General features: G+C 39.6%; 1 protein-coding gene across 2 annotated transcripts in view; it reads right to left on the reverse strand.

Moving 5' to 3' along the window:
- The window catches only part of ESYT2 (extended synaptotagmin 2), an 84,420-nt gene extending 67,033 nt beyond the window's left edge, over positions 1-17,387 (reverse strand). For both annotated transcript variants that reach the window (XM_055707747.1, XM_055707746.1), the window contains exon 1: positions 16,853-17,387. In XM_055707747.1, coding sequence (XP_055563722.1) covers positions 16,853-17,209 — 357 coding nt within the window. In that variant the 5' untranslated portion in view covers positions 17,210-17,387. The remainder of the gene's footprint in view (positions 1-16,852) is intronic.
- Positions 17,388-20,644: the final 3,257 nt, after the last annotated feature.

Genomic DNA, 20,644 nt, shown 5'->3' on the forward strand with positions numbered 1-20,644 from the left:
CATAAATAAAAAAAAAACACCGAATCCCCAACCAGTAGTATCACTTGGTTTTGAAGTAGAAAAGGTATTTTCATTATATATCGAAAAGGTTTTACAAGCATGTTTTCAACCTGCGCCCAGAGCTTGTAATTCCTGTATTCATACAAATTGTCATTTCAGCTGGAACATCTGTCCAATGACTGAGCTTAGGACCTCTTATCCAAGAAGCTATTTTAGAAAAAGCAGAGGAAGCGTACTTATATCAAACCTACAGAAGGAACAGATACTACTGTAACTGTATCCTCTGAGGAAACCATGCATGCTTATGCTACTGGATTGACACATTTGTACAGTGTAACATCCAGCAAGGCACTGATCTTCTATAAGCCCAATACTTTCTGTCAGCCAGCCAGTCACCAACAGAAAAATCTTCTGTGACAGTCAGAAGCAGTAGCTTTTCACATACAAATGCAGAGTTATAATTTTTCATTCTGGAATTCGAAAAGTGGGTAAAATCCTGGTCCAAGTAAAGTCAGCTCCCAAACTCCTATGACTTCAGTAGGCTCAGAGGAATAATCCTTAAGCAAGTGGGTACAACATACACAATTTTGCTCTGGAACATGGATACAGTGCCTAATACAAATACAACATTAAAAACCGATTGACATCCCAGCACTGAGACTTAACATTGACACTGATGAACTCAATTTTTATTAAAAATATTAAAATTTGAAGTAAACAGAATTTCACCCTTACAGAATCTGCTGTTCTAAACTACACACAGAACAAGTAGGAGGACACACTGTGCTTGCAGCATCTCTCTTGAACTGCACAATAATCTTCATCAGAAAGTGAATCTATACCAAAATACACCATCTACAGAACTACAAGATTCACAATCATCCACAAACACATGAATACTGCCTGGCAGGCACCTCCAAGTTTGCAACATTAAGTCCACACTTAGCACAAAGTAAGATGAAGCCCCTCAAGTGCAATTGAAGCAAATGAGTAAATTACTACCAATGGGCCTGCAGTACCTTTTCTCTAACTTACTACTACGTTCTGTACATTTTAGTTAAAAAACACCTGGATATTTGACAGTCCTGCTGATCCTCTCACTCGTGTACACAACAACATTTGTTCAGACACTTGTCCTTCCATGCAAGTATCTACAAATCAGCAAAGCAAAGAGGAAGTAGGAAATCTGGAATTTAAAACCAACATTTAGAGTTGTTTGCTTTAAATTGGCGACCAGGTTTCAAGAAGATGATGTCTTTTAAGATACCAGTAGTAAATACAAAAATACAAATGACTAAATGGAAATAAAAAGCCCAGTTATCAGCTTGCAATGCTCCCCTTCACCCTACCAAAATTCCTGCAGGTCCTGGTTCCAGGAAACATCCCCTGAGATTCCAGCTTCATGCAGACAGAGACACTTTCTCTCATGTTATGACCGCAAACCATCACTGATTCCATTGATCACTTTCTAAGCTAAACTATGTTTTAAAGCAATACTGGAAACTAAAGCATCTGCGTTCCTCTTTTTTGGGAAGTTTAATGTTTGGTGATGGCCATATGCATCTTAAATTAATTTCTCTGCCTTTAATGTAAATTCACTTATTTGCATATCTTCAGAGAGGAGTTCCTGTATTTTTTCGAAAGAATATACACCAGGTTTTACACAAACAGCTAGAAAACCAGCTCTTCAGTGGAACTATAAACTGTAGGGAAAACTGCTATCAAGTATATCTAAAGATTTTCAGTAATACCGTCAATTTACTTCTAGTAGCATGCCCAAGTGTACATAGTTGCTGACGGAAGGACAACAATTTATTTCTATTTACACAGCCATTACTTACGCTCAACAAGTGCCTGCACGAAGATATTTACCCCCAATTGAAACTAGCCCTTGTATAAAGGCAGTTACTGCCCTTCAAACAAATGATGGATAGCAAGTAGCTGAGTGATCAAGATTCAGTATTTTCTTGGACACAGAGGGGGCATGTTCCTCCAGTTCCTCCTCCTCCAGCATTAGACTGCTGGAATTGTTGAGTGTTTGATAGACAGGATGGAGAGGCAGCAAGAGTGAAGAAAGAAAAGTTGGATAACACTTTTGCTTCTATAAATGTAGCAAGAATTGTCACCTCTCCTCTCTTATTACTGATTACCATCAATGTTGAAGATAACCCAAGTAGCATTCAGGGATGTCTTGAATATTCTTTACACCAAACTCAACCATTACAAACAAGTTATGTTTTTCCACTTCCCAACATAGCAGTAAAAACAGCCATCATAAATCAATGCTACTTTAATTAATGACAAGTAGTAAGTCACTTTATAAACATACTGCCTACAATTGAATCCTAACATAAGGCACACAATAGAGTCTTAAAAGACGAAGTTGCTTGTAACTGACATGTAAGCCCACCATTTCTGCATTTTAATCCACACCTACTGTGCCACTCTGGATATTTGCACAGTGTATAGCTGGAACAGAGACAATCAGATCATACCCACTAGATCCTGGTTGCAGTTAATAACAACAAGACGACTCTTTTTGCATGTCAGCAATGGTTTTTACCTACATATGGCTTCACAGCAATTTCAAAAGTTTCCAATTTTAAAGATTCAAATATTGATGATCAGTAGGCAATTGCAATTGCTGAATTATTCTTCTTTAATTTTTAAACTTCTATCTTTTACATGTCCAAGAATAATGTAGTCACTCTACACCTGCTTTATTGTTAGTAGAGAGAAATAAGGGCCTCTGGAGAGATACATCTGACATCTTGAAATATTTCTTCTATGGCCAGATACAGTCCTCTGGAGATGCCCATATTTGATCATAAAGAAAATCTCCAATGAATTTGGACTTCTATGTCTCTATTTAGTTCAGCAAATTCTAGCTCTGAATGGAAAACAAACATCTTGTGCCTGAAACCAATCTGCTATGAGTGAGAAGAAATTTCTGTCAATTATAAGACTACTGCCTGAACTGTGAATAGTCAATCACCTCATTGCTCAGTTCCCTAAAATCCAGCTTCAATAAATTTTGCCCAAGGCCATGCCAGAATAACTATGCCACTTTTTTTGATTGCTCCTAAGCAGAACCTTCCTTGGCTTTCACTTCTCCTGAAGGAAAGGTTAATGTCTGTGCACATGCAGGGAGTACCATATGCAGCCAAGTCACTGTTAGCCCCTAAACTCTCAGCAGATATTACAGCAAATGCTGCTGCACGGTGCTAATAATTGTTTTACAAGTTCTACAATAGAATATTTACTACATGTATTAATTAAAATCTAACAGCTATGGCCCCCTTATTCCTTGCTAAATTTAGCATGTAAAAAGTAGCAATGAAGTTATGACCTCATTACTCTATGTTCCTATAATACAGAGAAAAGGGATCTCCTGCAAAAAATTCGGCTCATTCCTTCCCACTGACTAAAGACAGATGGCAGAGACATCTCTGAAATGAGGTGCCCAAGCTGAGTAGGATGTATCTACATTTCAGTTTGCTACAGCAAACTTCATTGTGTGCGCTAATTGGCAATAGATTTTTTTATGGCTTTTACTGTTGTGTTGTTTTAGGCCTGAATCCCAGCCCAGTACAACTACCAGATATTTTCAGCAGTCTAAGATCTGTACACAGCTTTTAATCACATGTAACAGCTTTCTTGCAAAAAATGTCACTTGAGTTTAGAAGAATGCAGTGATGACAGTTAAAGCAAAATCAAACCCCTTGAGTAAAATGCCACAGTTATTTTCAGAGATCTGCATAAATAGCAGTTAATCTGCAACTGCATCATTCCAGCTGAAGTACTTTCAAGAATTTGATAAAGGCTTTTCCACGTACAACTAGCCTCTAAAGAAAAAAAAAAACCACAGAAGACTTATTTTTTTCCAACATCAAAGGGATGTTAAAATCAAATCCACCACTCTTGTTGCCATCTATGATTTGCTGCATCTGATACAGTCCTGACTGCTCCATGTATTTGAAAAATTTTTAAGACATCAAATATTCAGCAGGTTTAACATTCATCTACAACACTTTTTTAATCAAATAAACTGAACACTTTTGTTTTAACTAAACAGTTGAAGATCTGTTTGCCTATGGAGATGTCTGCAATCAAAAAGTAACTTGTAAACTATGTTGGAAAAAATTAGAACATTCTTTGAGATATGAATTTCAATGGCTTATTCTCAATGTTCTCTTTTCTCCTCAGGAGATCATATAGTTACTTTCTGTTAAAATAGTGACATCTCAAATCCCACGTCATTGCCTAATCTGACCTGCTCCAAATCAGAGGCTTTCTTCCACTTAGTGGGAGTTCGCAATGTAACAGCTTTACTTATACATTGTGTTCTGCACTACAGTATGACAGACAGAATGTTATTTCCATGTGCCTGGCAATGCAAACAATCACAGCAGCAGAAAGCAGAGCTGGAGTTCATCACTCTGATGGTTGAAAGAAAAAACTAGAACAAATGAAAACCCACAGAACAACTGGGGTTGATAAAAAGAAAAACCATTTCCCCAAGCACTGCAAGTCTCAAGCAAGAAAGTAAATGACCTTGTAAGTTCTTACAGGTTACATCTAAACTAGAAGCTTATGTGTTTCATGGGAATTAAGAATCAGAACTTTACAGTAGAAGAAATTCCAAAGTGATTTGTCAGAGCTTAAAACCCATTAATTCTAGGAACCCTGATGAACTTGTCTGCTCTCTCTGGCAAGCGGATACATTTCTATTACTTTTCAATAGAATGAAACTTAAATGATACTCTACAGTATTTCAGCTTGCGCCCCAAGGACACAGATGTGAATCAACATTATTACAGCCAAGCATAAATGCTTTGAAACAACTGGAATCAAAGCTACAATCACTTTTACCCCTTTAGCAGAGTTGCACATCAAGCACAAACACCTCAACTTCTTACCCAAAAGAAGTTTTACAAAATATCTACCAAATACTCCACACCCCAAATACCAAACACACTTGAAGTGAAGATGAAAGTTCAGATGCCTTCAGCCAGAACCAATACTCCTTGTCTCTTGGTATCTCATAGAGTTCTTCTATTACCCATTTCTCAAGTAAATGTTTGAACAACTGCAAAAATTGTTCATCAAGCCTTAATGGTCCTTGTCTGCACTCTGAGACAGGAACTGCCAACTACAATTGCCTACCACTCCTCTGCATAATATCCAGAACAACACTATGTAGACCCTCTCCCCAAACCCAACAGTTTCAAACACTAGCAAAAACAAAAAACAAATTAAAAAAACCAAAACAAAAACAAAAAACCCAACCAACAAATTTTAACACAAGAGGAAAAATACCTGATTTCACATATACACACTTGTACTTCCATTGACAGCTTTGTCAGAGGCATTGTTATGGCCGTACCAGTACAACGGACTTCCTTCCTAGCTGTGCCAGAAAAACCAAAAAATTCAGCATAAAGGACCAGGTACACCAGTAACACCATGTGCGTGCTGGAAGAAAACCACTTAACCTTGAATTACTGTTTTAAAAGAACACTTTTGTAGTTCTTCATCTCTCATATAGTAGAATTAAAGCTTTTATTCTCTTGAGAAATTGATTTGTAAAAAAAGCGATTTCCAAATCAAATCTATTTTCAGGTTGTTACTATGGCTCTATGTGTAATTGATAACTCTAATGAACTAAAATGGAAAAAAACGACCCAAACTTCATCGGATTTTTTTTTGGTAAATCAAAGTAACAAAGTGAATGGATTGGTAATGCTTTTGATACTCACTTTAGAGAGCTCATGAAGGATAGGACACAAATGGAACAGAAACTTCACAGCATAATTGCAAAACTTTCAGAACACAAAGGAACTGAAATAAAAAATTCTTGGCAAGTATGTTTTCTGTTATCATACATCTATGTTAAGACCAGAAAATAAAACATGCAGTATTTAATGCAACTGTTTAAAAAGCTTTCTACATATCCAAATTTAGTAGACATGACCAAGACAGAAATAAGAAACTTATTTTATCGAAGGAACATGAACAGTTTAGGCACATTTATATCAACACAGTACTCATACCTAACACACCCAAAAAAAAAAAAAACAAACCAACCAAAAAAACCCCACCCCACACACATTCAAAAGCTCAAATATTTTCCCTAAAATATAAACAAAAATAAAGACTACCATGAACAACTAGAGAACAAGAAATTACTACTATTTAAGCTAATGTATCAATCACTGTTGAATATTCTTAAAACACATACAAGTACAATGACTGTACACTGAGTTTTTTGTTCCCCATTCTCTTATTTCCTGGCTGCTATTTAACATTTAACTGGCAGAGGGTGGGTGGGTGCAAAAGCATTCTTTTTCTAGTTCACGTATTTTAGGAGAAAGTCATCGGGTGAGGAACACAGCAGTTTAAAATATAAATTTTGTCTGCATCATATTGATTACTAGACTAAGACAACTTCCTAGCCACACATACAAGAGAATTTAGCACTCTAGTCTAACAATTAACAAGATGAATCAATCAACTGGGGGAGGAGAGAAGAGACTTGCCTCAACACAAATTACAATTTTTCAAAATTCTAGACCAGCGAGTTTACTGTAATAGGAAATATTAACAATTTAAGAAAAGACATTTCCTCATTTGAGGTATCATACATTCATTACATTAACAGTCTGCTTGAAACATGCAGACAGATCAAACTTGCTAACTATCAACAAGTCCTGAGAGCTTACTCTATAAGCCTGCACAAAAACTCACAGCATGTCTTATAATAATATTCTTCCCTGCAGAAGAATGCCACAAGAGTTCTTGTAGAGTTTTTTGATATAAAGTTGTAAACTTATTCACTATTGTTTTCCAAAGCTGATTAAGTTAACAGTCTATGGAATATGCTATGTGAAGAAGGGCATCTGAGAAACTATAGGTACACGGTTTTTATATCAAGCTATGCTAACCTGAAATAAGGCATGAAGAACCATATATTACAAAAAAGCAGTAATCATGCTTAAATATAAAGCAAACTACAAGCTTCCAGAGCTTTTAAGTTCCACTTGAGTTCCTGCCCCCCAATGTTTTCCTCCCCACACTATTTTAAAAATGAACACAAACTTTAAGAGCAGATGTGTGGATCATAACACTGCACAATTCATTCAAAGCAGAACAATTAAGGTTTTATAGCTACCTTCATGCTTCAACATATCTCGTGGTTACTTTTAAATATGAAGACGACACTGCAATTTTAGAGATTCACCTGCTTTCTTCCCACCTTCCTTTTAAGGTAGACAGTGATAGAATACCAGACAATGGACTATCAATACATTTAATTTTGCATATTGTGTTACATCTTGCAAAATTTTCCTGAAGGAAATTATTTCAGCTGGTTTGGATAATCCATATGCGCCAGTATCTAACCAAAGGAATGCAAACAAAGGTTATAAAAACAACAGTGCCACAGTCTGTACTTAGACTCTCTCAATTAAAGTCTTCATTAAAACAGATGCAAAAAGATATGCAATTTACATTGCAAATATAAATCCCTCAGGTGAAAGTGCTTGCAATTGAACTAATGTAAACTTGACCCATGCTGCTATATGATAAGGACAGCCAGATGACAATGTAATGCTTGTCTGTCATATGACAGTTATTTTCAGCCAAGTAAAACTAGTTTCGTATTTCTAGTAACAACTTCAGGGTACATAATTCTAGACTGCTTTGGCTGAAAACCATTAGCCCCGTTTCAGATGTTCAACTCCTAAGGAGAATTTTACAGTCACATCAGGGTGTAGCAGACAAAACTTTGTGCAATGACTCATTATATGGGAATGCGTCTTCCAAAGGTTATTTATGTAACAGGAGTTCCATTTGAAAAACTGTATGTTTTAGCAACGTGCTGCACAAAATTTTAATACTAGCTATATAGCCGACAGGCATCTGAATGTGTTAAGAAGTCTCACTACCTCCCACAAAACACCTCTCTAAAGATAGCCATCAATTCCCCCCCCCCCCCCCCTTTTTTTTGCTAGTAGACTTAATAGTCAAGCAAATACTGGTATTTTATGCAGAAAAGGCTTCTTACCATTTGTAAGCCAAAACTGGAGACTGAAACCTAGTTTAAATGACAGCTCAAAACAAAACCAATAGAATAACTCAGGTTGAAAGGGACCTCTGATCCAACACACACTAAAAACAGGGCCACCTTTTAAGCTGGATCAAAGTACTGAGTGTTTGTATGTTTGACGATTAAGTATGTTAACACAGGTTGAAACAGTATAAATTAAGTTACATGTGCAACTTGACATTATAAACTGTTCAAGTTCAAGCTCTGCTTTCCCCAAAAAGACACCTCAGCAGTGTTATTTGCCACATCTTTCTAAAGTCCTCTTCATGCAAGCTATTGTTTCATATCACTTTAAACCTGTCCGCAGGCTTTCATAACCTCCTTTTTGTAGGCACTAGCACTTCTGTGGTTGTACAGTAAACTAACTCAAGGAACTGATCCAGCTGAACACCAAACCTGGCAAAAAACTTAGAATTAGATGGCCAAGTAAATTCTAAGCTGGCACAAGAAAGCAGTGGGAAAATGCAACTGGATGCAAAACATTCATTTTGTCAGGAGTGCACATTTACTTTGTTTTGAAACTGCAGAATCAGTCTCTAACTACAAAACCCCCTGATCCTCTCTGCAATAAGCGTATTTGAATGCAGAGAAAAGCCTAGAAACAAAATGTATATATATTCTCATGATTAAGGAGCCGTTAGTAGGAAGAACCTTTAAAATTCTAACTGTTCCTCTAATAACTTTAACAGTATCAGAGGAAGCACATAGAGGGTACAAAATCAAACCAAAAAGCAAAAAAAGGGCTGCATCATCTAAACTGCAATGAAAATAAGAACTGAACCAGTCTAACGAAGACTGGTACGTGAAGCTTGGTAGAAGCTACTGGGAATAAAAAAACCTAGAAGTAGGCTGGGGATGAGGATCAAATGACTCTGCAAGAAGGATGAGGAACACCTCTCTTCCTCCCTGTCCCAGGCACCATATCAATGGGATTCAAGAGGCAATGGGATGGATGGGACACAGCTCCTCACCTGAACCCTGACATAAAGACAGAGACTATACAGGACTATGTTAAGGAAAAAGGGATCAAAACAAAGTGTCTTGAGAAGCTGAGGTAAAGGGAATGGACTTAGCAAGGCCAGCATACTTGTTGAACACATGCCCTCAAAGTCAGGAAAGGCTTCAGGATTTTCAAACCTCACTTCTGTAATCAAACTTCCTTATAAAACAAGTTTAATCTGGCCTAAATTTGTCAATAGAGAAGAAACTCATTAAATACTCCACTAGCTGACTTGGCAAGTTTGTATAACCTAACTTTCCAGGCTTTACAATGATCCATTATTGCCAGATAAGAAAAGTCACAAAACTTATATTAAAAACATAATGGAATGAACAACATCTGTTAAATCAAAACACAGAGTAGGTGGCAAGTACCAGAAAGAAAACAAATCTAAGTTGGTTCTTCATTTTCAAAAAAGACACGCACATCTTTAATTACACTACGGTCTTTTCCTATTTGCCCCAACAGAACCTTGGTCTCATCCAGTGAGAAGTTAAGCCTTCCTCAACAAACATATTAAGACTGTCTAAGAAATGCAAGTGCCGTCCAGATCCTCTTTCTTCTGGCGCAAAATGAGAAAAGCATTTAGTGCATGGCAGATGCGACTGAAGAAGGGTCCTCAACGTCTTGGCCAACTACAAACTCACATCAAACTGGCAACTGGCTTCCACCATTTCACACACGGTCACTTTTAGCAAATTCTTGATTTGATTCTTCCCTCTTATTCCCCATCCAACATTTTCTTTCTAAACTTTACACAACTCTCTCATTCAACTGAAACAAATCTTACTCAGAAACAAAAAAGTACCACATGATCCAGAAGTTATACAAATGATAAAATGCCAGATCTCTCTAAATAATTGTTTCATAATTTAATTCTAACAACTGTTTAGAACAAAAACACTCTCCCCTCTTATAAAAATACTGCTTCCCCACTGTTCTTATTCACATTTGATTCTACACTGAATACTCCATCTCTGTATATCCTTTATTTTTATTAAGTGCTCACAAATACCAGCCAAAGATAAGGACTTAATTTTCCTCGTTGAAGTGGTACAGTATTTTTCCTGAATATGCAAAAGCAGCTCTACATATACTGCATGTGAAATTCTGCTGGCCTTTCAAGCTTGATACAAAAAACTTAGAAGCTGACCCCTGCTAGGCCACAGGAAATCTCCAAAGCTGCTGGTGGGGTGTCCATCCTAAACTTCCTTAGGCAAGCGTAGTATCAGGTTTATTTTATATTGTCCAACGATTAGGAAAAACAAAGAGAAAGATGAGATTTCACAGGTCAAAAAAATCTATCTAAACCTCTTATTTCTATAAACCTTCCAGAATGACCATACTCTTTTATTGATGCCCTTCTATCTACATGTTGAAACATACCAAATCCATGGCATATGTTAATTTCAGGCACTACAGAGTATATTTAAAAATTAGCATTCTTTTAAAACTTCGTATTTTAAAATAAGTTTTAAAAACGGCTTCCACAAATCCATACCTTAGATTCACTACAGGCATATGGTCAGCATAAAATTGTTGCAAAGGTCAAAAGAAATTATGCTAAAGGCAATTTCAGCGATCAGAGAATCTTTTCAGTACTATAATCAGTGATTATTTGATAAACGGGTGATAAAAAATTTTATTTATATTGCAGTTTAAGTCAAAGATTTTTATCTTACCAGAAACAAAATGCTGCCTCTTCTTTCATTTTAAAAAACAAGCACAGGACTCCAAAGAATTGTTTTGAATACTTACAATTCCTAAAAAAGGCTTTCATTACTATAAGCTACAATGAAAATGTTTTGACAATAACCTTCATTCATCTTCCTATTTCCCAGCAGGCTGTCATATTAAAAAAAATATATATATAGAATGCATCTCCAAATATACTCTGATGTGCCAACAATCTCAAACAGTAATTTAAAGTGAGAAGGATCTTGTAAAAGAGGCAGGAAAGGTCGACTGCTGCTCTAGACTTTTTTTTCCTTCCATAAAACTTCATTCTTCGCTGACAAGGTCTTTATGACTCCCAAATTTTCAGATATGGCTAAAGCTGGGCCAGCCCTTATATGCAAAACTATTTAGGCATGGAAACAACACTAGCAAACTGAAATGTAAATGAAAAAAAAAAAAAAAGGAAGAAAAAAAATTTTGTACATATCTTCCTTATTCAAAAAAACAGCATATTTCAAGAACACATTTGCAGTAGTCCCAGAAGTCAGTAATAACCGTTATGTAATATCATTCATTATATGGAAGAAAAAAAAACAAACAAAAAAAAGTACTACACATACATATTAAGAAGGCCTGTCATACTAATACTTTCAGTTCAGTATTTTTTCTTCAGCAGTTTGGTATCATGTTCATAAACATCAGTTCATCACATGGCTTTCTACCATAAATATTCTGGGATTCATATGTAAAGATCCTTTTCCATAGTGACAGTTACCACGTTACTATGTGAGAGAATATGTTATTGGACAGACATCATCTCAGCATAGTTTTAACTTACTAAATTTGAAAACTTTCAGAAACAGGAAGATATGATTAATTGGTTCTCCAACTCTAAAACCATTATTCACATGTGTCTGAGCTATGGGGTACTCATAAAGTCACCCAGGTCACCTTAACTACGATAAGTAATACTGAACCAAACTAGATTTCTTCTTTAAAAAAGAAAACCTAACCACAAGACAACACACAACCCTCAATAAACGTATGTATGTACACATACACTAGAGGCTCCTAGAACAGAAGGCAGTTTTTTAAAAGAGTAGGCAGAAGAAGGATGTGGACATCAGTTGTTAAATACTTGCAAGTTATTATTCTATTCTTACTCACACCTCTTCATGCTTTCCAGATGCAGGCTGGCAGCCTAGAGTATATGGCCATCTGCAGTATGGCCGTATAAACTGATTAGATCCAGTTTAGCATTAAGTAGCCATATACGGAAGTAATTTTTCTTATAAGTCACTCGGTAAATTCAATCTAACATGCTCAACTAACATTTGGAGAAAGGATCAGAAGAATGTGTCACAATGCCTCACAATCTTCCTTTTCATATTTTAATATGTTGTATAAAACCTTCACCCACGATTCCTACAGCTACAGTAATAACAGTATTAACCAAAGGTATAAGTTAAAGAGAAAAAGCTTTTTGTTTTGTGGCAATTAAAAACATACACTGTATTGCAGAAGACCACTTATTCATTAGGTTTACTGAGTACATACTTAACACCCATCAGCAGGGATTCTTTGGAGATTCCTGTCCTGAACTACCAATCTAAGACCCAGCTAGCAAGTTTGTTCACCATGAAGAAGTCCTTGTACCAAATACCCCAAAGAGTGTAACCCCCCTCAACCTTCTCTACAGATGCCACTCAGTACAGGATATGACCCTGTCGTTAGACTTACATAACCGTTCTTCTTCCACAAACACTGGGTCTGCCCTCCCAATATCAGTCAAAACCAAAGTCTTTGCTGCTCTAGCCATATAACTGAAGTATTTGACAAGCTCATGCAAGGGCTTGGGAGGAAAGGGCGCAGGGGGAAGCATGTATGCATGTTTTATTCTAACACAGGAGACTAAATACAAATAATTTCATAGTTATGAATCACAATGTCCTTTTTCAGACATGTGTTCTGAACTCTGCTTTTACTCAGAACGGTTCTTCATCCGTTAAACACTAGCAGTTTGTTCAACATTCATCATAACGTTCAATTAAGAAATATGCAACTACCACTGAAATCAAGCTTTTCTGAACATCACCACTGCAAAAACACTCAACTGAACACGGGCTGATAACTATTTTATTGATTATTGTAGCTATACCACATCTACTACACATACATATACTACATCTAGCAAAACGGGTACATGCTGACATTATCTCCTCCCTATAGGATGTAGTGGTGGTATAGGTAATTCACAGTCTGCAAGAATTTCATACAGCTTCCCAAGGAAAGAAGATCTACCAGATTTCTTTATAATAGGACTGTAAATCAGTTTAGTTAAAAAGGTGGCTAGACAGCAGGTTCAGGCAGGTTCTTCCTTTGACCTTGAGTAGATGAGACAACAACAAAACCCTAAAAGTCACTCTAAACTAGACCAAAAACTCAAGCAAGTCTGCAGGACCCCAAATGCTACAGCAGATTTGTAATTAATGTTTTCATACGGCACTACTTATATGACAATTATGTGCAGTATTTCAGTTTCTGTATAATACACAGTTAGGGATACAAAGAATCAATTATTTTAAAATGCCAAGATTTGTTCCTATTTCGGTCTCCTGCTGATGGCTGACAGACTTCATGCAGATACAGCTCCTGGTAACAGACCAAGTTTACAACTAATCCAGAGAAAAAATATCAGCATGGCTTTTTATCTCTATGTTGAAGAAAACAGGAGTCACAGTTTCACTTATCAAAAAAGATGCTGTACATGGTATGTTGGCATGTTATAAAAATCACATTAAACAACCAAAAACCCCTACAATGGCAAAATTAGATTAACTTTTTTGGTTGTTCTGAGAAAGAAGTATATTTGTTATGCCACTTACGATTATGAAATCCCATTACTGTTTTAAAAATAAAAGGCAACATGATACCTGGCCTTTAAAAATTGAAAGTCCTAGCTAGGTTCATACTTTCTGTCTTCTAAGCAGTGATACTTAAAATTACCACTTTCCTTATATATGTTTGCAATTTAACTGCATTAATTCCAGCATAAAAATACATATAGTGTATAAAAATGTTGCTAACAAAGGGGAAACGTCGATTTTATTTGAAGACCATTTTGATCTCCAATCCTTTCTCATTGTAAATTCTGCTGCACAGTTCTAAATTACTTGGAAAAGCACCCACCTCTGCTCCCTCCCACCCCATATAATCAGTGACATCTTCCAAACACCCAGCAGAGCTATAACGACATGTTACCAACTCTGTAAGTACAGATCTTATTCTTTTCAGACAGTAAATGAAATATTGTTTAGCACATACGTATTTCTTTTAAATAATTCAGTGTTGATATTCTAAATAACATAACTTGTATCCATGTTGAATTAATTCATTTTTCATGCACAGCACAGAATATTCCTATTGTATAACTACTTACGGAAGAGGTAATTTAGGAAACTAATAATTAACATTATGAACTCTAGTGTGGTAGCACAACAGTATCACTTTCAAATCATAACTGAGCATATTGCCAGCAGAAAAATCTTCTCCTGCAATAGCCACTTTCTAAAACATATATAACTCAGGGCAGTACTACTGAATACTTAAAATGAATTGCTAAAGCAGCTATCAGTCCAAGGTAGGTGGTGGTGGGGAAGGAAATCACACCTTGCATACACAGCTGAAATTCTTTTCCAATCAAGAGCCCAGAAAGATACAACATGCCAAGTAAATGTTTACATAATTTTAATTGAAAAATGGTTTATTACACCTCAGTTTCAGTCCCAAAAGAGTAAAGGTTTCCTACATTTAAAACATGGCACTGTCCTACTCAAGTGATTTAAAGTTTATTTCCCTGACCAGAAACCAAGGGAACATACTCCAGTGTGAAGTTCACAATAAGATGGTTAAACTTGATACCTATTAAAGACACGTCAGACTCCACATACCATCCAGTAGCTCTTATTTGAAATATGATTGCAATCCATTAATCTCTAAGACAACACACATAAAGCAAAAGGAAGAATAGCAGTTTTCCAAGAAACACTATGGAAGCAGCAAGAAGACCAATATAAAGCTTATATTTACATTCATTTGGAAAAATGATACTCCCAGAATATAACATATTTCAGGAGAAAGAGCCAAGACCGTCAAAATTTGAAAACATTATTATAAGGGAAAACAAACAATGTTTGTTTTCAAACCCACAAAAAAACCCAACAGCAATTTACAATACTTCTGTCAACCAGAGTATCAGAAGGTCACGCTTTTGGGGAAACCCTGCATATTGATCAGTTGTTTTCTCATAATACTATAGGATATGCAGGTGCCTGCAGCCAGCAGTTATTTCGCGCCACAACTTGGGTCAAGAGGCCCCTTTCTAAACCTTCTGTTATTGGAGAACTCCACTCAGATATTAACTGCCATTTCATCAATGGTAAACAAATTGTGATTTAAAATAAAATTTACACACAGCACTAAGATTGATTATCTACTGCTTAGTTAACAGCAGATGGTTACTATACACAACCCTCCACAACAAACCTAGCTCCAATTAATTAATTTCAAATGCATCAAATCAGAAAACTTCCATCATATTGCTGCACGATTACAAGAAAAAAACCAAACCCAATGGAGAACTAACATAAGAGCTATTAACCGCATCATTTAAGAGTCACACCTGTTTAAGCAGTAAAACCACTTCATCTCTTTTAAAATACTGTCCTCATTATTACCCTGATCTTCCACTAGAACTTGGGTAAAAGACATGAAAAACCAGGAGTAAAAAAGACTCCCATCCCACACCTACAGACTATATTCTCTCCAGATGTCTGGAACTCCTATAACTTCCTTAGCAGAGATAGGACAGGTCACATCAGGTACTGCAATTTGATCACATGAAAACAGCTACTTGAATACTTTACAACACTGCCCAACGCAGGGCCACTGCAATGCCTACCTAGCAGAGATGTGGGTGGCTGTTACCGAGAAGCAGAGTAGTGAACAAAGAAATGACATGGAAAGGTGTAGCATGAAACCCGCAGGACTTCACGTATGGAGACTAAGAGAGCAGTGAGCTCTGCACAGCAGGTCACCAGGGCAGAGCAGGACATAGGGAGGCTTGGATGAGCACTGACCCTGTCGGGTGGCTCGCTATCAGCTGTGTTTAAAAAATTGTTAACCTTCCAAAATAAAAATAAGGAAGAAACAGCATTCAACTTTGAAACTGAGTTTCAGAAATAAAAAAGGTAGTTCTAAAGACTTATTTAAAACTTTCAAAGGAAGACTCCACTTGCAAAGAAAGCCTTTAAAACCAACAGCAATGCACAAATCAAGCCACCACTGCCCCTTTACCTCAGCCCTCACACCACAGCCCTGAAACCAGCCAGGACACTACCTCATTTTTATGTCGCTCCGTATTAAGTAATGCTTTACTGAAAACCGTAAAACCATTCAGAGAGCGATTTTGTCTGCCTCTGATCTCAACTTTTTAAGAAAAGGTTCGCGCCCAAGTCGTGAGATCTGCGCGCCATGGAGACCTCGCTACATCCCAGAGGTGTGCGTCACCAGCATCCGAGGGGAAAGAAAACCCAAAGTCTGAGGTAAAGTTTATTTCTGAGGGAAACCCCGGCCATGACAGGTTCGCAGCGCCGCGGGGCTGTCACCACACGGCGGCCGCGGGTGCCACCCAGCCAGGTGGCCGCGCCGGGGCGGGCGGGCGGGACGCGGGGACAGGCCACCCCGGCGGAGGGAGGGTCACACCGCCTGCCCGCGTTCGGCAACGCCGCTCCCGCCACTGGACACCGAGTCTCGAAAGAGGCCGGCACAGCGCGACGAGTAGCCTGGGGCGCGGGAGATGCCATCTCCTCACCCGCTCCCTCCCACCAGGCCGCCTCCGGGGCTCCGGCCTCCGGCCTGTAGCGAGCCTCTTCTCCCGCACCCGGGGAGGAGGGGGCCGCCCCGGGTGCGGGCGTCGCGCAGGTCCCGGCGAGGTGACAGGCCCCCAGCCCGCTGCCCGCCGGGCGCGGGTGCTCCGTCGGCAGCGCCGAAGGGTGTTGGCTACTCACCCACGCGGGCAGATCCGCGGAGGAGACGCTGAGCCGCACCGCCTCCTCCTCGTCCTCCAGGAAGGCGAGCGCCCGGCCCAGGCGGGAGGTTTTGCCGCCGCGGTGCCTGCGGATCCAGAAGAGCCCGCAGAGAGCGATGAGGACCCAGCTGAAGCTCAGCCCCAGGTAGCCCAGCACATACACGGGGAAGATCAGCACGAAGCTCCTCGCAAACTGTGACACCAGACCCGTCACGTCCACGCTCAGCAGCGGCGGCGGGGGCTCCGGTACCGAGTCCCCAGCCGCGGCCTTCTCCGCGGCGGCGGGATCCGTGGCGGCCCCCGCGCCGGGGGACTGCCGAGCCGCGGCCCCGCTCATGCTCTCGCAGCGGCGGCTCCTACTATTGCTGCGGCTCCTACTATTGCTGCGGCTCCTCCCGCTGCTGCTGCTGCTGCTGCTGCTCCTCCTCCTCGGGCTCTAGCTGCGAGCGGGCAGGGGGGCAGGGCGGCAGCGCCTCGCATCCTGCGCCCGGCCCCGCTCACCGCGCACCGACACCAACCGCCGCCCGCTTCCGGGATCGGGGCGGCCCGGCCCAAACCGCCGCCGCGGGGCGGGTGGGGCGCGGTTGTGCTGCCGCGAGGAGGCGCCTCGGCCCCAGCAGTGCCATTGGCGCCCGCCGCGCCACGCGCCCGCCCGCCGCGCTCTGCCCCCGCCCCGGGCAGCCACCAGCACCGGCTGCGCCGCCGTTAGTGTCGCTCAGCCTTCCGTTCCAGGCCTGCTCGAGGAACCGCCGGTTCGCTCTGCACGACGGGATCCGGGCCAAGAGAAGATCGTCGTCGCTTCTCGCCAGGCTCCCTTCGCAGCCGCTGGGACCTCCGTCGCCTCAGCACCCCATCCCGCCCAGCCGCCCGCCGGCCATGGCTGCTTGGCCTGGCAGCGACGAGGCGGGGAGAGGCGGGAGTGCGGGGCCGGGGCTGTGGCGAGGAAGCGGCTGCTGGTGGTGGCCCGGAGCAGAACCTGCTTGCCAAGGTGCCACGGACCGCGACCGTGCTGGCCTGCGCTCCCCTCACGGGCGAACCACACCATCTCCCCAGGCTCTTCAGGCCTGTGCGCGGCTGAATGGTTTCTGCCTGTTACGTCCTTCGGTCACAAGCTTCGTATTTTCTTTGTTCTCCATTGAGGGATATTATTAAAGGAGCAGCTCATCAGCAGCTCAGAGGAACCCGAGGCTGGTCATGCTACTCCTTAGTTACAACAGGTGTTTCCTGAAGCTTTGCTCACACATCCTCAGATACAGCTGGCTTCTCATTTTGCTGGCACACAGGAGTACCTAGGGTGGCACCCATGCTCTTGGAATTACATGAGCCCTCATCTGTGGAACTAAAAAAGTTGATTTTCTACAGGCTTTGTGTCCTGTATCCCTTTACTAGATTAACACCTGGTTCCTACATCATTCCTCCAACCATTCCTTTCTCTTTTCAATAACTTTAACGGAACCACCAGTTTTGTAAGGGGCAGCTGTTGCTTGTCCTTGGCTCCATGCTAATCACTTTGCTGGTATGTGCTTTCTGATTAAACTCAGCATTTACCAGTTCTTTTTTTCTCCTGGCTTTAAATAGCTAACCTTTTGCTTAGTGGGAGTGAGAGTCCATTCTCCTCTTTTTCAGCTGTCAATTTGTGGGACTGTGTCAGACTAGTATTTGCAGGCAGGGAAGAGGGGAGAATGGTTTTAGCCAATAGGCTGAAAAGTTATGAAAATGCATATAAACAGACAAATGGGAAACCTGCATAAGCTTTATTTACTTGAGGAGTGAGAGCAAGCTCACCTCGATTATCCAGAGAAATGGAAGGATCTGAAAGACAACAGCACAAAAGGAAACTGTGTGCTCAGTGCTGCACAGCAGAATTGGAAAAAGAATCTGTATTTTGACAACTGACTGTCATGTTCTGTTTTATCATCTTTCCAGATCCCCTCCAAGCGTGCAATCAAATGAACCACTCTAAACAAAACCAATTTCTGGCCATAGGCTCATGCTGCTTTTCTTTACTCCCCGTTTACTACTGACAGTGTGCATTCTGCACCTGTATAATTAGGTTAGTTAGGCTGAAAATTCAGAATGACCAAATAGAAGTAACAATCAACAATTGACAACTGCATGGTAATCCAACCTTTGAAATGCCAGTTTACTTAGGGTCTTTACTTCTAGAGAACTCACAACATATACAGGCTGTAACAGTGAGGGGACTGAAGGGCAGCATAAGACCCTATATACACTTCTTCCGTTAAACAAGGACCGTCAAGTGTGACTGTGACCCCTTTGGATACCAATAATATCAAACTACAGTAGATGTGGGTGGTTTTTTGTATTTATTGTACTCCTAATTACTTTGTTTGCTTATATAGACTGCCTCGTGAATTCACTCCTGAGTTTCAGGATGCACAAATGGCCATATTGTACATTGGCTCCCTCTATTACAACCAATGCTATTAACATTTTCTCATTTTTTGAATTCAGCCTGATATCCTCAGTGTCGGACTCCATTATTCCCATCTTAATTCCCTACCTGTCTTCACAGTATCTGAAGCAGAATACAACTGTATCACAAACCAAAATGAAAATTCAAAACAAGAAGACAAAAAACCCCACAAAAACAAAGTGATTGAATTAACATGATGTTTGCCAACCAACACTTTACCATATGCTGCACCTTATTCTCCTTTATGTCTCAGTGTGTATTCTGCAAATGAACTGGATATAGAATTTGTAGAGGAGTACCCAATACAGTCAGTATTAATACACTGGAGAAGCACATGAGAAAAAAATTAATCTTGTAGTAGCATTTAGGATGACAAACATGTAATTGTAGGCCTGACAGCCTAGCATTGATCCTGGGCAAAGTAATTTATTAGTTCATAAAGAAGTTTGATGAATCAGAACTAAAGGTCAGTAGTACTGTGCCAATCAAACAGGAGAAGAGAAGCAAGATCTTGTAGCATTAATTCAGTAACATTTATCCGTAACATCAATAGAAAGTTCTGATAATAATGTTACCACTGACTTCTTAGAACTTCTGTAGATAACTGACTTGGCCCCACACAGTATTTTGATAAAGAAACTGGGTGGTATGAAGTTATCATATCCATTATTATAATAGGGATAAAAGAGTTGTTAAAGTGTCAAGACATAAACTCTGCTGCTAGGGGATAAACTACGGTCAGTTTCTGTATTATAAAGGTTTTCATAAAATGTTCTAGATAAACACAAGTAATTTGTTTATTCTAAACTTATTGGTACTGATAAATTGTTTAACAATTTGCTCAAGAATCTTGGAATTGTTAATTCATGTGTTCCCTGATCCTATTTTTCAATACTTAAGATAGCAGTCTTCAATGCATCAGGAAGTCTTGGAAAGTCACTTATGGCACTGAGATTACTCTGGCTTTTCCTTAAATATCCTGTAGTGAATTGTATCAACTACAGAGCTGATAATATTTATCTCATTTACACAATAATTATTCTTTTCATATCTTGCTTTGTAGGTCTGTTGCCTTCTTAGAATTTTAATTAATACTTGTTGTTTGCAGTATTGCTTTATATCCATTCTTAGCCGTATGTGTTTGTTCCTCCTTTTTATTGGATTCATTTTTTGTTTTTTCAAAATCAATAGCTTCCACTGGAATCATAGTGCTGTCCTATGTTTATCTTTGCATCACAACAGTTTGCCATGATGATTTCTTTCCAGTATCATTACTATTCTTCAGAATAACTTCCCAAAAGATCTTACTTATACATCTTGTGTTTTAAGGATGAG

The sequence above is a fragment of the Falco cherrug genome, chromosome 4 (genome assembly GCF_023634085.1).
Source record: "Falco cherrug isolate bFalChe1 chromosome 4, bFalChe1.pri, whole genome shotgun sequence".
In the NCBI taxonomy this organism is placed as follows: Eukaryota; Metazoa; Chordata; class Aves; order Falconiformes; family Falconidae; genus Falco; species Falco cherrug.